The sequence below is a fragment of the Bos grunniens genome, chromosome 8, assembly GCF_055505025.1.
Source record: "Bos grunniens cultivar Pamir isolate PY7600 chromosome 8, Bosgru_T2T1.0, whole genome shotgun sequence".
Lineage (NCBI taxonomy): Eukaryota > Metazoa > Chordata > Mammalia > Artiodactyla > Bovidae > Bos > Bos grunniens.
The window spans coordinates 112,081,374-112,099,137 of NC_141172.1; the positions used below are offsets into that span (position 1 = coordinate 112,081,374).

A 17,764-nucleotide genomic window follows, 5' to 3' on the forward strand; every position below is an offset into this window, starting at 1 on the left:
ATGAAATTAAAAGACGCTTGCTCCTTGGAAGGAAAGTTATGACCAACCTAGATAGCATATTAAAAAGCAGAGACATTACTTTGTCAACAAAGGTCCATCTAGTCAAGGCTATGGTTTTTCCAGTAGTCATGTATGGATGTGAGAATTGGACTATAAAGAAAGGTGAGTGCCGAGGAATTGATGCTTTTGAACTGTGGTGTTGGAGAAGACTCTTGAGAGTCCCTTGCACTGCAAGGAGATCCAACCAGTCCACCCTAGAGGAGATCAGTCCTGGGTGTTCATTGGAAGGGCTTATGCTGAAGCTGAAACTCCAATACTTTGGCCACCTGATTCGAAGAGTTGACTCATTTGAAAACACCCTGATGTTGGGAAAGATTGAGGGCAGGAGAAGAAGGGGAGGACAGAGGATGAGATGGTCAGATGGCATCACCAACTCAATGGGCATGAGTCTGGGTAAACTCCAGGAGTAGGTGATGGACAGTGAGGCCTGGCGTGCTGCAGTCCATGGAGTCGCAGAGTTGGACATGACTGAGCGACTGAACTGAACTGATCTAGAGAAGTGCTTCTCATTAGATGGAGCCCAGGAGGAGGCTTCCCTGGAGGAGGTTTCCCTGGAGGAGGCTTCCCTGGAGGAGGCTTCCCTGGTGGCTCAGAGGTTAAAGCATCTGCCTGGAATGCGGGAGACCCAGGTTCGATCCCTGGGTCGGGAAGATCCCCTGGAGAAGGAGATGGCAACCCACTCCAGTACTCTTGCCTGGAGAATCCCATGGAGGGAGGAGCCTGGTAGGCTACAGTCCATGGGGTCGCAGAGTCGGACACGACTGAGCGACTTCACTCATTCACTCACTCAGGAGGAGGCTGGTGGGGCAGGCATATGGCAGAGTCTGTGCCATGGAACCAGCCAAGTCTCACCCACACACTAACTCTCTCCCCCTGGGCAGGGTATTTACTTTTCTGACTCTCTGTTTTCTCACTGTAAAGTGAGTCCATAACGTCCACCCCACCGAGTGGTCGAGGAGCACTTAATAGGTCAACACAGGATTTTCTGCTTCCCTCGTGGCTCAGACTGTGGCCTGCAATGCGGGAGACCTGGGTTCGATCCCTGGGTCGGGAAGGTCCCCTGGAGAAGGGTATGGCTGCCCAGTATTCTCGCCTGGAGAACCCCATGGACAGAGGAGCCTGGCAGGCTGGTTAAAGGGGTGGCAGAGTCAAACACGACTGAGCGACTTTCACTTTCACGCCCCCACCACTCAACCTCTTTCTGTGAAGCTTGACTGAAGCCAGTTAAGAGAAGGACCCAAACGGAAGTTCATTTTGAGACTATGCAGGTCACTCTCTCCTGACCTTTGGTCCCCCAGGGTCCAAGTCACTGTCCTCTGCGAGCCGGGGTTCGGATCACCGTCCTGTGTCCTCAAGGGTCTGGGTCATTCTTCTGTCTCCCAGAGGCCAGAGCACTACTGAGCGACACCCACTCCGAAGCCTAGCCCCGGGAGTTGAGTAGGGAGAAGGCGGGACGCCCCCAGTCCTTCCCGCTGCCAGGAACGGTGGCTCAGCGGTAAACCGTCTGCCTGCAGTGCAGGCGCCGCAGGTTCGGTCCCTGGGTCGGGAAAACCCCATGGAGGAGGGCCTGGCGACCGCCCCGGTGGTCCTGCCTGAAGAACCCCCGGACAGAGGGGTTCCGTCCGCAGAGGCAGAGTAGGAGCACTGACGCGACTTTGCGCGCTCACACGCCACAGAACCAGAGCCCGCACCCAGCCGCTATGGAGAAAACCCCGGCGTCTGCCTGTTATCTCCCTCATAATACAGTAACGCCACGGAATACCGCGAGATTTGGACCCGGTACACGGCACTACAGATATCGCGAGATGGTGGGATGCCTGCCTGCCGGCCGGCCTCCCTCCCACTTCCAGGCACAGTAGGCCTCGCGACAAGTGGGAAATATCGCGAGAGGACGTTAAAGGACTTCCTTGTCCTATCCAGGCGGGGCGGGAAGACGAAAAGGTGGTGGTGAGGCTGGGCCTTTCTGGGGACGATGCCATCCGCATTCTCCGTCAGCAGGTTCCCCGTCAGCATCCCCGCCGTGATCACGGTAACTCGCGGCCTTACCCACCACTTCGGCAGCTGGCGCAGAGGGCCGCTCGTAATTTTCCAACAAGGACGCCCGCGGCGCCGGACGGGGCGTTCCGGGGCGGGGCCTGGAAGGGGCGGGGCTCGGATAAGGGGTGGGGCCCGGTGGGGGCGCGACCCAGGTGGGCAGGGCCCGGGTTAGGGGCGGGACGTTCTGGGACGGGGCCCCTAGATCGGCGAGGTTGCTGCGAGGCGCAGGGAAGGGGTCGGATCTGGGCTTGGATGCGAGGACTCGCAGTGGGCAAGCGGCAGGCGCGGGCCTCGCCTCCAGCCCCTTACCCGCGGGGGACCTGAGCCTCCGGGAGGGGGTCCTAGTTTAAGGGTGCGGACCAGCCACCCCTAGAGTTTAGCTGACCTGAGGTCTAGCGCTGTATGGAGGGCAGCCCAGATTTTCCGAGGCTTTAATCACTGGTCTGCTGCTGCTAAGTCACTTCAGCCGTGTCCGACTCTGTGCGATCCCACAGACGGCAGCCCACCAGGCTCCCCCGTCCCTGGGATTCTCCAGGCAAGAACACTGGAGTGGGTTGCCATTTCCTTCTCCAATGCATGAAAAAGTGAAAAGTGAAAGTGAAGTCGCTCAGTCGTGTCCGACTCTTAGCGACCCCATGGACTGCAGCTTACCAGGCTCCTCCGTCCATGGGATTTTCCAGGCAAGGGTACTGGAGTGGGGCGCCATTGCCTTCTCCAATCACTGGTCTAGGGAGCTGGAAATAGGAGTTGTAGCCTTACCTCCGCGGGGACCCGGTGCATTCCAGAACCAGGCTTCCCTGTCTTCTCTCCCAGAATGGAAAGTCCTGAGGTTCTCCCAGCTTGAAGCTGTGCTTGACAAACAGGGAAGCCCTCAGTGATGTGTGGACGGTCCTCCAGGGACATGAGCGACAGTCCCTGGGCGGGGGCGCATGTTTCCCCTCCCTTCTCCTCCCGATCCCGTGTCCTGTGAAGCCTGGTGGGCTCTCTGGACATGCGCAGAGAAGACGGCATGTGAAGCCTGGCCCCAGTGCGAGTAGACCCTGACTTGTTTCTGCTGTGTGTCCTCCAGCAGACGGACTGGACGGAGCCCTGGCTCGTGGGGCTGGCTGGCTTCCACGTGCTCTGCCTGCTGCTCACCTGCTTCTCATCCCAGAGGTACAGGCTGCAGGTGGGGCACTTCCTGTGCCTGGGTGAGTAGAATCAGCAGTCCTGCGGCTCAGGGTTCAGATTGCTGTAATCGGGGGTGTGTGTGTATGTATGTGTGATCTGGGGGTGGGTGGGTGTTCTCTCTGCAGCCTCATGATATGTAAAAGCATTTGTAAGGTCTCCCCATCCTCCTCTCTCTGATTTCAGGCCACTCCCATATTTCACTTTTGGTTCCTATAAAAATAAACTTCATTTTGGATATTGGACTTGAAAGGAGTCTTTCAAGTACCTGCCGTGCTTCCAGGAGGGTGCTGAATACTGGTGACACAAACACGAGCTGTATTTGCCGAGGCGCTGACTCTGTACATGGCCCCCTCTGTGAGCTTAGCCTCTCAGCTTGCTCTGGGAGGTGCACACAGGGCAAAAATATAAGATCCACAGTATAAGGTCTGTGCATATAAGATCCATCGAGATTCAGAGAAGGGACAGAGTTGTGTGGAATCATTGAGAAGAATTTCACAGAGAAAATGAAGTCCCGGTGTGGGGCATAAAAAGAGAGAAAAATCTCTTTTTCTTTAGGTGAGACAAAGAACAGGTGTCTGGCCGGCACGTGGGGCGAAGGCACCCGTGAGAGTACCAGGGTGACAGAGTCGGCGTTGGGTCAGTTGTCAGAGAAGCACGTGTCTGATGTTGACGAGCTAGACATGTGTTCAGATAGGAAGGGTGGGCCAGGGCCTCAGAGGCTAGGCTGGGCTCTTAATCTTGCAGCCGTTGGGAAGACACCGAAGATTTTGCTTGTAGTTTAACAAAATGCAAAAACTCATATTAAAGGTGATGTTTCAGTTGGCCGTGTGCAAGGCAGGAAATCCAGACAGGATGTTATCCGGTGGCCCACGTCGCAATGAGAAGCAGTGCGCCAGGCCAGGGAGGACGTTCCTCCCGTCTGTGAGGGGCCCTCGTGAGGAACGCGCTGGACAGACAGGCTCCCGAGCTGCGTAGCACGGCCTTGTTCTTATGTTTGAAGCGTCGGTTCCGAAGGACGTGTAGGCTGCGGTGGTCGGCCGCCCTCTGACTTCTCACCCAGGGTTCTTTCTCCTCAGTGACCTTGGTCTACTGTGCCGAGTACATCAATGAAGTGGCGGCGATGAACTGGAGGTGAGCGGTCCTGGGCACGCGGCCTGCGTCTGAAGCCACCCCTGTCAGCTGTAGGCACCCTCAGGCGGCATGCAGCTCTTGTTTACAAAGACCCCCGCCCTGCCCCACCCCAGGCTCCTCAGCTGTGAGACGGGGTGGTCGCTGTCCAGAAGCGCTCTCGTCTGTGATGGGGAGCTCGTGGCCCGCCCAGGGTTTACTTGGTGTCCTCAGTCCTGAAAACGCTGGGTCCCGGGTTTCCAGGACCCCAGCCGCTCCCTCCTTGCCTGCGTGTCCTTGCCTGCACACGCGCCTGGGTGGCCGGGTCCCTGTCCAGGGAACACACTTCCCCTGACCCCGACACTTTGCAGATCCATTCCCCCGCCTTCTGCCCCTCGGGGGTCGCAGCTTCTCCTTCTGCCTTCTCAGGTCAGGCAGGAGGCTGATACAGGCGGGGAGGGCAGCACAGCACCCCTAGCACCGCCCCTCCCTGGGGATGATGCCACCCAGGTCGCGCCCTCGGCCTGACCCCGGGGCTCCGAGCAGTCACAGCCCCAGCCCGGCTGCTCCAGGCCCTGCTGTTGGGTACAGAGCCTGCCCTCTGCCCACACGGGTCCCATTCCTCCCCACTTTGCCTCCTGTTTCTGATCAGGACGCACGCCTCCCGCCCAGCCCTCAGTGGCCTGGGCCCCGCCCTGCAGGGCTCTGTGCCCTGTGACCCAGAGCTGCGCTGCGTGACTCAGTCTGGCCTGAGTGTCCGGCATCCCTGAGACCCTGGAGGGCAGCCTGGTTTGGCCACGCTGCCCCGCCCCCTGCCCCCGGGAGGCCCTGCGCACGTTGCCCACCCCGGAGGCCTTGGGTGTAGGCCGCTGCTCTCAGCCCTCCAGAGGGGCCGGGGTCGTCCCTCCGCAGGGTCAGGAAGGTCGCATCTGACGTGGGACTGTGAGCTGTCCCCATTGCGGTGGTGAATCTGACCACCTTGTCCTCCTGTGCTCAGCGGCTCCTGCTGGGGTCCCGGGTGTGTGGGAGTGGGGGTCCTGGCAGTCCTGGGGGGCCGTCCTGCCCCCAGTGAGGGGTGGGCTTGCTAAGACACTGTGAGATAGAGAAAGTCTATCTAGAGAGAGAGATAGGAATGCCGTTTGTGACAGCAGGTGACCTGTAAATCCGTCTTAAAACAGATTGTTCTCCAAACACCAGTATTTCGACTCGAGGGGCATGTTCATCTCCCTTGTGTTCTCTGCGCCTCTGCTGCTCAACGCCCTGGTCATCGTGGTAGGTGCCTCACAGGCTCCCCGCGCTGTCCTCCTCCGCTGACGTAGGTCCAGTTCTGACCACGTCCGCATGGTTCTTTCCAGGTTCTGTGGGTGCGCAAGACCCTGGCGGTGATGACTGACCTGCGGAGCTTACGGGAGCAGCGGAGGGCGCGGGCGCGGCCCAAGGAGGAGTGACTGCTCTGCTCTGGCTCTGAGCAGCCTGCTGTCCATACAGGCGTCTTCTCAGCCCCCGGAACACACACACGCAGACACGCTGTGAGGACAGATGCAGCCTACTACGCCCTGGGCGCACACCGGGCCTGAGAGGCACTGGTCTCTCCAGTTAAACTGGACAAACAGCAGTGCAGGGCCCTCCCGAGGCCATGTGTCCACAGCCCCCCGTGCCTGGTGTGAGCTATCAGATGCCCCGTCTGCCTGGAGACAGGGTCTGAGCGAGGGGCAGTGCCGCCCACGCCTGGGCAGACCCACCACCCCGCTCACCCTGGTCTGTCTGCTTGGTGGTAGCCTCTCTGGGTGTGGCCACTGGACAGAACACGAGGGGCCACCTGCCTTCCGTCCAGTTGGAGACGTGGGGGTCCATGGAGGCGGTGGTTAGATGAGCCCCTGGTGTTGCTTTCAGGAAGGACAGTTACAAGTAAACAGTTTCTGTGGCAAATACAGACGCTGACTGTCTCTGTGCTGCCCCTCTTTGTGCCCTTCGGTGCCCTGGGTGGGCGCTCTCAGGGCCACTGGAGCAGGCACGCTGTTCCCCTGTGAACAGACTTGTGTGTGGGAGGTCGTGGGTCCTGTCCCGTCTGGAGCTGCAGCTGGAGGCTGACCGCTAAGCAGAGGGCCCCCTGTCTAAGCACAGCCCTCAAATAGGGACGATGCTGGTGGCTCCTGGTTTGGGTTTGAGAAGGTTTGTGCATGGTTACCATAATTTTAACAAGTTAACTGAAACATGGCTGGATGGACATGAGTTTGAGCACGCTCCGGGAGTTGGTGATGGACAGGGAGGCCTGGTGTGCTTCAATCCATGGGGCCGCAGAGTTGGACACGACTGAGCAACTGAACTGAAATATACTTTTCAAATTTCAAAAAATAGTATTTGTTCATATGGAAGTATTTATATTTAGAAGTTCAAAAGGTGACACTTTGACAGATTATGAAATTACGTTTTGAATCCAGATAAATAAAGTTTTTACAGATAGTTACAAACTCCGGGAGTTGGTGATGGTCAGGGAGGCCTGCTGCTGCTAAGTCACTTCAGTTGTGTCTGACTCTGTGTGACCCCATAGATGGCAGCCCACCAGGCTCCCTTGTCCCTGGGATTCTCCAGGCAAAAACTGAGTGGGCTGCCATTTCCTTCTCCAATGCATGAAAGTGAAAAGTGAAAGTGAAGTCGCTCAGTCGCGTCAGACTCTTAGCGACCCCATGGACTACAGCCTACCAGGCTCCTCTGTCCATGGGGTTTTCCAGGCAAGAGTACTGGAGTGGGGTGCCATTGCCCTCTCCAGGACAGAGAGGCCTGGCGTGCTGCAATTCATGGGGTCGCAAAGAGTCGGACACGACTGAGCGACTGATCTGAACTGAACAAACTCAGTAGAGAAACTATTTACTGAATTTTGACATTAGTTATAGAAGTGAATAGAACTTCCTGGAGTAGAAAATAGCAACCCACTCCAGTATTCTTGCCTGGAAAACTGCACAGACAGAAGCCTGCTGGGCTGCAGTCCTTGGGCTCACAAAGAATCGGACACGACTGAGTTCGTGTGCACAGAACTTCCTCGATACATCTCTGGAGCTTCTAACCTGACGTTTTTTCCAGTCCCTCCTTGATCTCTTAAACTTCTGTATTGAACATTTTAAAAATTGACTTAAAAAATGTCACGTCACGTGAAGTCAGATTTTAAACTTGTTGCACCTGGCAGCAAGCCTCACTGTGTGTTTTTGAGAATTACCAGTTGAGGGTGCTTAATGGTATCCTGGCTTCAGAAGAGTCCGCCGTGTCCAGAGTAATCCTCAGTGCAGGACCGAGCCGCTGGTTCCTGTGAGCCCAGGCGATGGCTGGGCCCTTGCAGAACCTGCAGTCAGGCCGGGGCCCCCGGGACAGGACACACAGATGGGAACATCCTGGCTTCGGCCCCGAGGAAGCCAGGGAGGTTGTGGGGGCATTTTCAGCCTCTGATTATTCAGTTTGTCTTAATATGGGACTGACTGAATCGCAGTTTCCCTGTGATAATAGTGTAGTATGGTTAACTTTGGTGTTAATGACTCATCAACCTGAAGGTGTGGCATGGCCTTTTCACTCACTGGTGCATGCAGTCTGTTTTAAAATAGTTATGTTTTGTTTTTACAAACACAAATTTTTGCTTTTTAACTGTTTCTATTGAGTTCATATTCAGAGGCTTAAATTGCAGTGTTAACACTGTCCTGTTGCTTGGGGAAGTCCTACAAGCCATAATTGTGCCAGACCTTTCAGCACTTTGTCTGAAGTGTGCGTCTGTGGCCCCCTTTAGAGGGTTTGGGGTGCACGAGCTCGCTGTGCTGGGGGTCTCTCGGTCGGTGAAGGAAGGCACATCCCCAGTCATGCCTTCCTATGGCCCCGTGTCACCCCAAAGCTTGAGCAAAAGGGTGTGTACTTGGAGCCACAGAAGGGTTCCTGGTTACGTGAAATAAAGGAGCAAAACTGTTAAGATGATGCTGTGTCTGTGGCTGTTTTGAGCAAATTGCACTTCACTTGGCGGTCACCTGCCGTATCCCTGCAGCTCAGCAGGCATCCATGGATGGGACGCCAGGGCCAGTGTCTTTTCCTGACAGGTTTGCCTGCTGAGAATCGTCGTGCAAACCACGGGGAACAGAAAGAAGGCGTTGCCATGAAGTTACTCAAGACAGGCTTTTTGCTCTTTAAATTATGTTTTGCAAGTCGTTACTGATACCGTTATTTAAACAAAATAGTAGATTAAGGGAAGTCAGATTTGAGTGTTGAAGTTACAAGCATTTAATGGTAAAAGTTGCAAAATTAAAGTTGTAAATTCAGGCAGTTTATATTTTGACAGTGTAAAAGTTTATCAAGGATTTCTGAAAACATGCTTGATGTATTATATGAAGATTTAAAATTTTGACATAATTTAGTAGAAATTTGTGGGGGTTTTGTTCTCTTTTTGCAGCAGAACGCACAGTTGTCACCTCACTTTGTGACCGATGGCCTGCTCAGGTTGGGCTTAGTGACCAGGGGACCCATCTGCCAGCCGAGGGGTGTGCCTGACCAGTGCAGAGCACCTGCCGTTTACCGCCCGGAGTCTCCACCTTGACTGGAACAGCCGAGACACGGGAAACGGACAGAGGTTGCAAGTTGGGGTGCGTGTGGGCTGAGCTGTCAATTCTGTCCCCAGCAAATTAAAGCACTTGCACAATTAACTCACAATCAGGAACAAGAGCCACAGAACACTTGTGGAGTTCCCTGTTACTGCACAGTGACTAAGGGGGAACACGTGTTTATCAACAGCTGGGTGCTCTTGGAGGCGCGTGCGTGTGGGACACGCGTCCAGGGTGGGGCCTCCCTGTGCTGGGTCTCAGCCCCCCAGGTCCCCTGGAGTGTCTCTGCCTTGTGAGAGCCCAGTCACTGCACAGGGCGCTCCCAGGGCGCAGGTCCGCTTACACGCGTGCAGCACACACCACGGCCCTCCCTGGGAAGCAAGACCCAGTGTGCAGAGGTCTTTGGGGTCAGAGGCAGAACTTGTCTGGGGGCGTGCGTGACCAGCCAGCCCACTGACTTTTTCTGGATTCCAGTTTCCCTTGTGAGATGCCTGTCTTATTTATAAGATCACAGCAAGGGTCTAGACGTCGGACCGGTGTGAAGCTTCCCCGCCCTGCTCTCGCTCGGCTGGTGGTATCGTGACTTTGTCTACTCCTCAGACTCGCGTGGAGACGCGGGGCGCTCTGAATTCTCAGCCCCCCTGGGTGCCCAGCGAGGGGGAGAGGAGGCGCAGGCCTGGCGGTCTCCGCGGGTGCAGCCGCCTAAGGTGGCAGGTGGAGCCGGTCCCAGGCTCCGGGCGCGTCTGCACGAGCGACTCCAGGGGGCGCTGCAGCACTTTGTCAGCTGGGCCCCGGGAAACGCTTCCGCGCGTTTCAGAGTCCAGTTCTCGTCTAGATAAGCTCCCACTTTCCCTTCTTTTTCTACAATAAAACTGGAAGGAAGGCTAGTAGTTGGAACTATTAGTGGGTGAGAAGCAGCCGTGAAGGCAGAGGACAGGCAGCAGAGACGCAGGCGCACCTGTGACGCCCACCGGGGCGCCCGGCCTCTGCCTGAATCCTGATTTATTTCAGCCAGCGGGGGTCGCGGAGAAGGGGCGCAGCCGTGGCCCAGGGGTCTAGCGAACAGAGAAGCAGGGACCACAGTCTCCGGAGCCCCAGACCCTCCCCCACCCACACCCCCGCCGCTGTCGCCTTAGATGCCAAACAGCTGTCACAGCAGCGAAAGACCATACAATGTATGATCCACCCTAAAAGAAAATATGATGTGGAATTTCCCCAAGATTCAACCTCAAAAAATAGTAAAAGCTGGTTTAGTTGTTCGTGTCACAATAAAGGGGCTAGAAATTCAGAGTTTACATATAATTTGATGTGGGTAACAACCCAAACTGCAGTTCTGGGAGAAAGCGATGTTTTTCCGTGACAGCGCACAACAGGTTAACTTGTCTTGCTGTTTTTCAGTCATTGGCTTGCTTGGGAACTTTGGAGTCTTAGTTGCAAACATCGTGTTTTTAACACATCTTCACGTATTACTCAGGTGCTGAAGCTGCCCCGCCCTGGAAAATGACCTGTTGCTTCTGGAAGCTCCTCCGACAGGCTTGGCTGTGCCCACCGCTCCCGCCCAGGGCGGCCTCTCCCTCAGGACAAGGGGCGGGCCCATGGCCAGCTCTCTCCCGGCGGAGGGCAAGGCAGACGGCCAGACAGACTCATGTTGAGCTGGAGGAGACAGAGTCAGGAGCAAGCCAGCGGCACAGACGCGTCACTGCACATCCAGAGATTTAACACGGCCTGTGTGCGGAGCCCCTGCTGACTGGCCGAGGGGCCTCCTCTCCACCTGGGGTGCAGGCCAGGTGGGCTCAGCACCAGACTCCAGGGGTCTCGGGGGTCCTATGAGCTCAGAGTGAGACCGCGCTGACTGTCGTCCCCAGAGCCGACCCACTGGGTCAACCCAGCTCCCTTGGCCTCCCGGCCTGTGTGCCCAACACCAGCAATGCTGGGGGCTCCAGAGCATCATGGGCCTTCACAAGCAGAGCCCCACGCCTGCCCCCACAGTACACACATACACATGGGCCTTCACAATGAGAGCCCCACCCTCACCCCCACAGCACGCACACACACACACACACACACACACACACACACACGGGCCTTGGTCCTCAGATGCGTCTGCACTGTGCTGTCCAGGGCTCCCTGCTTTGTCCTCATCAAGGACGGTCCCCCAGGAGAGGGCTCCTGGAGGGGGTGCATCGCCGTCTCAGGAGCCACCTGCCCTCAGAGGGGTCGGTGTCCTGTTTTCATGTCCCAACCGCTTTAATGCTGCCTGTTCCAGACGCGCGACGTGAGCAGGGCTGTCGGAATTCTGCACCCCTCTCGCCCCCCTCTGGCCAGTGAGTCCCTGGGCCTCATTCTCACACTGGAGCACTGAATTCTGCAGCCCTGGCCACCTCGGACCCACAGCAACCCAACTACACGGTTTGCAGTTTTCCAGTGCCCTTCCTCTTGCAGTCCTGGCTGGAAAACCCACAGCCCCAGCTCCGTCAGGATGAGGCCTCAGAGAACCAGGAGGGTGTGGCCGAGCCTGCAGTGCATTGGAGGCCTGTGCCCCGAGGGCGGCCCGGGGACAGCACGGGCACCCTGACGCCAACACGCTCATTTGTGCTGCGGCGGTTGTAGAGAATTCTGCTGGGACACGACAGCAAATAATTTAAGTTTTAGCAACTGCCTTAGTTGGGCTTCCCTGGTGGCTCAGAGGGTAAAGCGTCTGCCTGCAAAGTGGGAGACCCGGCTTTAATCCCTGGGTCAGGAAGATCCCCTGGAGATGGAACTGGCAACCCACTCTGGTACTCTTGTCTGGAAAATCCCATGGACAGAGGAGCCTGGTAGGCTTCAGTCCATGGGGTCGCAAAGAGTCGGACACGACTGAGCGACTTCCCTTTAGGCTTCTCTGCACAACAGACATTGCGGTGTGAGCTCCGAAAGCTGAGCCCGGGTCTCATTTCAGGCCCTGAGGCTGGTTCTCATCCAGGCCCCGGGGTCCCCTTGCTTGTGCACTGGGCTGGTGGCAGATTTGGGGTCTCCCTGCCCCACCTGCTGCCTCAGGGCTTCCTGGAGTCCCGCCTGATGAGTCAGGCTCACCCAGGATATCGCCCCCCATGAGGCCTTGATTCCGCAGACCCTTTCACAGGCCAGTGCAGCCTGATCCTGAGGGGGGTGCCTGCAGACTGAAGGGTCCTGGCCCTCCCACCACTGACCCCCATTTGACTGAAGGGGAAATCGTACCTGTTATTGTATTTCACTTGCTTTTCAGAAAATTAAATGGCAATTTCCTTGAAAACACTTCTGATTTCAATGATTTATGTGCCCTGTGGTTTAGGAGTGTAGCTAGCATTTTTAGTGAATTTCTGCCAAGTTCAACTTTGAAGAAAAAAAATCCCATTTAATGTCAAATAAGCCATAGTTTGCAATAGAATGATTGCAGGCAAATGCCCAGTCACCCTCTAGACAATGTGCCTGCACCCAGATGCTTCTTCTCTTGTTTCCTAGTTGCGGACGCTTGAAGGAGTTGGCTCCTGTCTGGGGCTTGTCCCTGGTGGGAATGTCCCTGGTGCCCGCTGCTCCAGCGCAGCCCAGATGCTCAAGGGTCCACGTGCAGGAAGCAGAAGGACCAGGGCTCTGGCTGAAGACTCTCTGGAAGAGACTTTGCCAGGTCCATAAGAAGGTGGACGCTGGCGGGGACAGAGGTGGCTTGGGGTCTCGGGTGGGAGAAGCAGCATCAGGAAAGAGGCCACACGAGAAGGCGGTTCCCTGTGCCCAGGAGCCGGGAGGGCCACCCGCCCATGAGTCTGAGTGACCCCAGCCGAGGGCTTCTGGTGGCACAAGGCTCAGTGCAGGCATCGGCCTGTGAGGCACCTGGACACTGACTTTCAGAGCAAAGCGCCGAGCCCCCAGGGGCCTTCGGCGTGCTCAGGTCTGGCTAAGTGGACTGGGAGCCTGGATGGCCCCATAACAAAAAGTGAGCCACCGGCCCACTTCCTGCCTCAGAACTGTTCCTGCTTTGTGGCCAGGTTCTCACAGGGCCATCCTGCCTCCGGTGGGGCCTCGTGGAGGACCCTGGTAGCACCGCCTTGGGTCACCCTCCTGAGACCCCAGAGGGCAACACAGGAGCCCTGGTCACCCCTAGGTCCTGGCTCTGCACCCCACGAGCTGAGTCTGCGTCTTCAGTGGCATCTCCTCACCCGGCCTTGTTTTATATCGTTTTGGATGAAATCCCTTCAACAACCAGCAAAGCCTTTCTGAGCACACGTAGAAACAGTCTCACCAGGGAAGGCTCGTGGAGAAGCTCTGGACTTTGGGGCCAGAGAGGGTCTCATGGTCCGTCTCCCCGGCAAAGTTCCTCTCGCTGTTCATCCTGCGCGGACACAAGTCTGAGCAGGGTCAGCAGGCCTAGTACGCGGCAGGCCCCAGGATGATTCTCGAGTTGAGACAAGTGTTGGTTCTTGTGTCGCTGGTCCTGCTGACTATGCCAGTTGTCTCCCTGTTCACACTGTTTGCTGAACAGGGCAGGCAGGCGCGAGCGGGGAAGCTGGGAGAACCCTTGAGGGGCCGTGGGAGCTGCAGGCACGTTTAATCTCCAGACTGAGGCAGCAGCTGTAGCAGCAGACACGCTGCGTTCCCTCCTCTCGGGGCTGACTCGGCGGACACAGACCTAACGCAGCTTCAGGGGCTTTTCAGTGAAGCTTTTATATGCTTACAGGGCAGACGTGGCTGTGGCCGAAGGGGTACACGGCGATGCACACACACAGCGCTGTGAGTGATCCCAGCTGTTACAGAACCACACTGACAGATCGTGGGGGGAGAGAGCCCAACCATCTTGGCTAATTTGCTCTTTCCCCACAGTTATTTAGCTCAACCCTGGTTTTCTGTCGACACTGCCAGGTTCTTTGCTGGGAGCAGTTTGAAGGGAACAGAACCAGCTCCCGTGGTCACTTGGTACCACATGGAGTGGGTGGTGGACCCCTGAGAAGCTAAACCCATTGCAGTCCCAGGGCCAAAGCATGACCGGTGTTAAATCTGGACTCTGCAGAATCATCTTTTCAACCTGGGCCCAAGGCAGGGGAAACAGGCCTCTAAGTCCCATCTGCCAAGGCTCTTTAAGAGCCATGGGCTGCTCAGCAGCCCGAGCAGACCGCCATGTGGCACTGGTTTAGAGCAGCGGGCTCTCTAATTGACCCACCCTTCATCACACGGCCTGACAACGCCCACCCCCCAGCGGCAGGAATGTCAGAATCCTTTCCAGAAAATCACTCCCCAGACTCTGGGCACAACTGCTATCGATTCGATTGCATCCACCCGCGTAAACAAATCGTCCAAACACTTAGTGTTTCCCATGATTTGGTATCACGCGAACCTCTAATGGGCTCAGAGCAGGGAAGACGGGAAAGCAGCCGTGTTGGGAAGCTGTCCTCCCTACAGCCTCTGCGGATGGTGCCCAGAGAGGAAGACTCTCCCGGGGCTCACTGCCCGATGGCCGCCCGCAGGACCTGGGGCGCCGTGTATGCCGTGCCTCCAGGCTGCGGGAGGCGGGTGCAGGGTGACACCCTCGGTGCACAGTCCAGCCTTTGGGGGTCGGGTGTCTGGTCAGCCCCCTGGACAGTCTCACGATCACGACCTAGAGGGAGAGGGCCCGCTCCCCTCCCTGTCCACGTGAGGGCCGTGGACGCGGACTCTCCCTGCAGCCACAGGGGACCGAGGAGGAAACACCCGCCGTCAACGGGAAGCTGTGACGTGTCATCACTGCTCCTGCTCCCATGGCAACAGGCTGGTCCATGAAGGGAGGCCCGTGGGGCCCGGGGGCTCCAGCTGCAGCTTCCCGAGGCTGGGCTCCCCTGGGACAGATGCCGAGATCTCTGCAGGGATGCAGGCCGGGGCGCTGCAGGCGGCCAGGCCAGGGCCCGAGTCCCTCGGGCTGACCCAGGCAGCACCAAGCCAGACCTGACAGGACCCAACAGAACCCTTCCACACTCACTACATCCTGGGTCTTTAAATCTTAGGTTAAATGCCGCCCGCCTGCCCCTCTGCCTTCACCCCCCACCCCGCCCAACTGCTGATGCTCCTCCTGAAGCTGGGCCATCTCTCAGAGGTGACTTGTCTGGGCCTAAGTTTCAGCTGGGAAAAGGGATGGCTGATACCCACCCATCATGTTTCAGCAAAAATTAGGGAACATCATGGAACACGTACATTTTATTTGGGGTGTAGCACATTGGCATTACTTACCAAACGCTTGCACATGTTATTTTGATTTTAATCATCTCTTTAAATGCTTGTATATTATCTAACCAGGTAATAATTTCCATGAAGGAATGGATCAGATTATACAAAAACTCAAATAGAAACCGCTTTTAGTTAAGATCCAGGACTTGTGTCATTATGTATGTGTGGCATATACATACATTTCCATGGCATCTGGAGTTGTGTCCAATAAATATTTACCAAAGAATTAAAGTAATTCTTCCAATTTGTTTTCTGGATGGTCCTATAGAAGTATGAAGTCTACAGAAAAAAAGATGTTTGCACTGAACTATACATTCAAAAGGGTATTTTAGCAAAGGCAATGGCATGAAAATTGGAGAAAATGATTTTGTTTCTACCAAGACAGATGTGCTTGGCACAAAGCCCGTATTTCGGGAATACAAAACAACCAGGGTATTGATTCCCATAACAATGTGTGGTTTCTGAGAGCTCGAGATTGCACCTAAAGGTATGTGTTACTTCAATCATCTGCAGGTGTGTTGTACTTAATTCATTAAAGATGCATTTCAGAGTCCTTTAGAAAATATTACCTCATCGATGTGAGCAGGGGTTGCCAGGAAGTGTGACCTGCACAGTCTCGAGCCCGCTGACCAGGGAACGCAGCCCCACCTGGGGGGGGGGACCTGGCAGACGGGCAGAGGAGGAGCAGCCTCACCATCAGCGCCTCTGAAGTGCCTGGGCCCCTGCTCCGCTCAGAGTTCCTCTTTTTCTTTACTTTTTTTTAATTGCGAAATCTATATTAGAAAAGAATATCAGTTATAACTTATAGACCTGCACGTTATGCATTGTTGTCGTTCAGTCACTGAGTCGTGTCTGACTCTGAGACCCCATGGACTGCAGCACACCAGGCTCCTCTGTCTTACAATATCTCTGGAAGTTTGCTCATCGAGTCGGTGATGCCATCCAACCATCTTGTCCTCTGCTGCCCCTTCTCCTTTTGCCTGCAATCTTTCCCAGCCTCAGAGTCTTTTCCAATGAGTGTGTTTATTATACAAATATGTGCATATGTATGTCGAATGAAAAAAATGCACAGCCTTAAAGCTGAGAATGATGCTTTATTCGGAGGACAAAACTGAGGACTTGAGCCCTGGACACAGCCTCTCAGATGCTTCTGAGGGATGGCTCTGAAGAGGTGAGGGGGGAGCCAGGATCTATAGGAGTTTTTGCAACAGAGACCAGCTAGTCGCAACATCAAAAGATCACTATTCACAAAAGGAAGCGAGACATGTCTAGTTAAGGAGTTTGGCCCTTTTCTATGTGTGAGAAGGTGCGAAGCCTGGGCTCACTGACACCTTTCTTTTGACCTGCACCCCGGCTGCCAGGGCCCAGTGGCCTGTGTCTGCCCATCCTGGGCCCCCCGGGGTGACTGACGATTGATGGGGGCATCCCCTCTCCACCCTGAGTCTCCTTAGGCCTCACCTTCGGGGGCTTTAAGGGCTCGATGGCTGCAGCCTCCTTTGTGTACTGACACTGCAGCAGCATTTTTCATTCGCACATATAATGGTCAAGATTTCCCAGTTACCTTTACCACTGTAGGGACCTGGTGTGGCATTGTGATGTGCTAATTTCACCCCCGGGTGCCTGGCAAAGGCCCCAGTAGAGCCGGAGCCCTGCCTGGTAGTGGGAAGCCCAGGAGATGACCTGGAAGCCCAGTGGCAGCTAAGGAAGGGGCCGTCTTGTGGCCCGAACCCTTTGCCCCAGGTTACTCTAGGCAGCCAGTGTCAGATTATGTTGATCTGCTTGCTGTGAGGAAGAGCCCTACTGCCTGGAATTTGGTGTCAGAGGGGAAAATACAACAAGCTGTTTAATTTCATTTAGCTGTTGATGCATGCACCCAGTAATCCCTAAGGTGTGGTCACCGGGTCAGTGCTGCACCAGACGCTGGCTCAGAGGGTGGACAGAGCAGGCAATCCTGCCCTCAGGGAGCTGCTGGACACGGCTGTGGTCCAGTGAGAGGAACAAAAAGACGACAGCTGTGTTTCTGGGGAAGAAAAAGGTCGGTGTGGGAGAAATTTAAAGCAAAGAGGTTTGGTGGGGTAAAAAAACAGTTCATTGAGCTGTTTCACAATTTTATCACGGAAACTACCGTGATTCCTATCAGCACATTTCTGGTAATTTACTTGAAACAACGGGAATGTCAACTATCAACCTTGGGGCCCAGACCTGGTAACCCAAGGGCTGGCAGGAAGAAACCCAGTCAACCCAGACCCCAAGCACGGCTGCTCTGCTGGGTATTGAAAGATACTGATTCCTGTTTCTCTAAATGACATTTTTAAGCTCGCTTTCACAGCAACCACACATAGGCGTAACCTCTAGTTGAGCCTGAGCTGCAGTCAGAATGGCGGCTTCTCCGTGGCTGTACCGTCAGGGCGCAGCCCGGCCCGGCCGTGAGGTCAGCCGGAGCCGCCCAGCTCTGCGCGGGGTTCGTGCTCCAGGCTCACCTCGCTGGAGCTCCCTCTGCGTTTCCCAAGCTCAAGCACAGGAGGCCTGCGCTACAAGACCCATTGGGCCCAGGCGGACCAAGGGCTCGGTTCTGGGTTTTGAGGGATTGGCTCTCCCAGGGCCCCGCAGGG

At 55.8% G+C, this 17,764-nt stretch overlaps 1 protein-coding gene across 3 annotated transcripts; it reads left to right on the forward strand.

Annotated features, from left to right (window-relative positions):
• Positions 1–1,969: 1,969 nt before the first annotated feature.
• Positions 1,970–8,328, forward strand: TMEM18 (transmembrane protein 18). 3 transcript variants are annotated; one of them, XR_015169355.1, is made up of 5 exons: positions 1,970–2,089; positions 3,167–3,287; positions 4,087–4,398; positions 5,553–5,646; positions 5,730–6,303. XR_015169355.1 is itself a non-coding variant. In XM_086414624.1 (5 exons), the coding sequence occupies exons 1-5, from the start codon at positions 2,033–2,035 to the stop codon at positions 5,820–5,822; spliced, it is 420 nt and encodes a 139-aa protein (XP_086270750.1). In that variant the 5' UTR covers positions 1,970–2,032; the 3' UTR covers positions 5,823–8,328. The 3 variants fall into 3 exon arrangements, 2 of the variants coding, with proteins under 2 accessions (XP_086270750.1, XP_086270751.1); XM_086414624.1 differs by having other exon boundaries at positions 4,344–4,398; positions 5,730–8,328; XM_086414625.1 differs by lacking the exon at positions 5,553–5,646 and having other exon boundaries at positions 4,344–4,398; positions 5,730–8,328.
• Positions 8,329–17,764: the final 9,436 nt, after the last annotated feature.

Bases quoted from the DNA above. Each gene is read 5' to 3' on its own strand.
- TMEM18 (XM_086414624.1), top strand. From the start codon at position 2,033: ATGCCATCCGCATTCTCCGTCAGCAGGTTCCCCGTCAGCATCCCCGCC. The intron at 3,288-4,343 runs GTGAGTAGAATC...CTTTCTCCTCAG, and splicing joins GGGGCACTTCCTGTGCCTGG to TGACCTTGGTCTACTGTGCC. The intron at 5,647-5,729 runs GTAGGTGCCTCA...GGTTCTTTCCAG, and splicing joins TCAACGCCCTGGTCATCGTG to GTTCTGTGGGTGCGCAAGAC.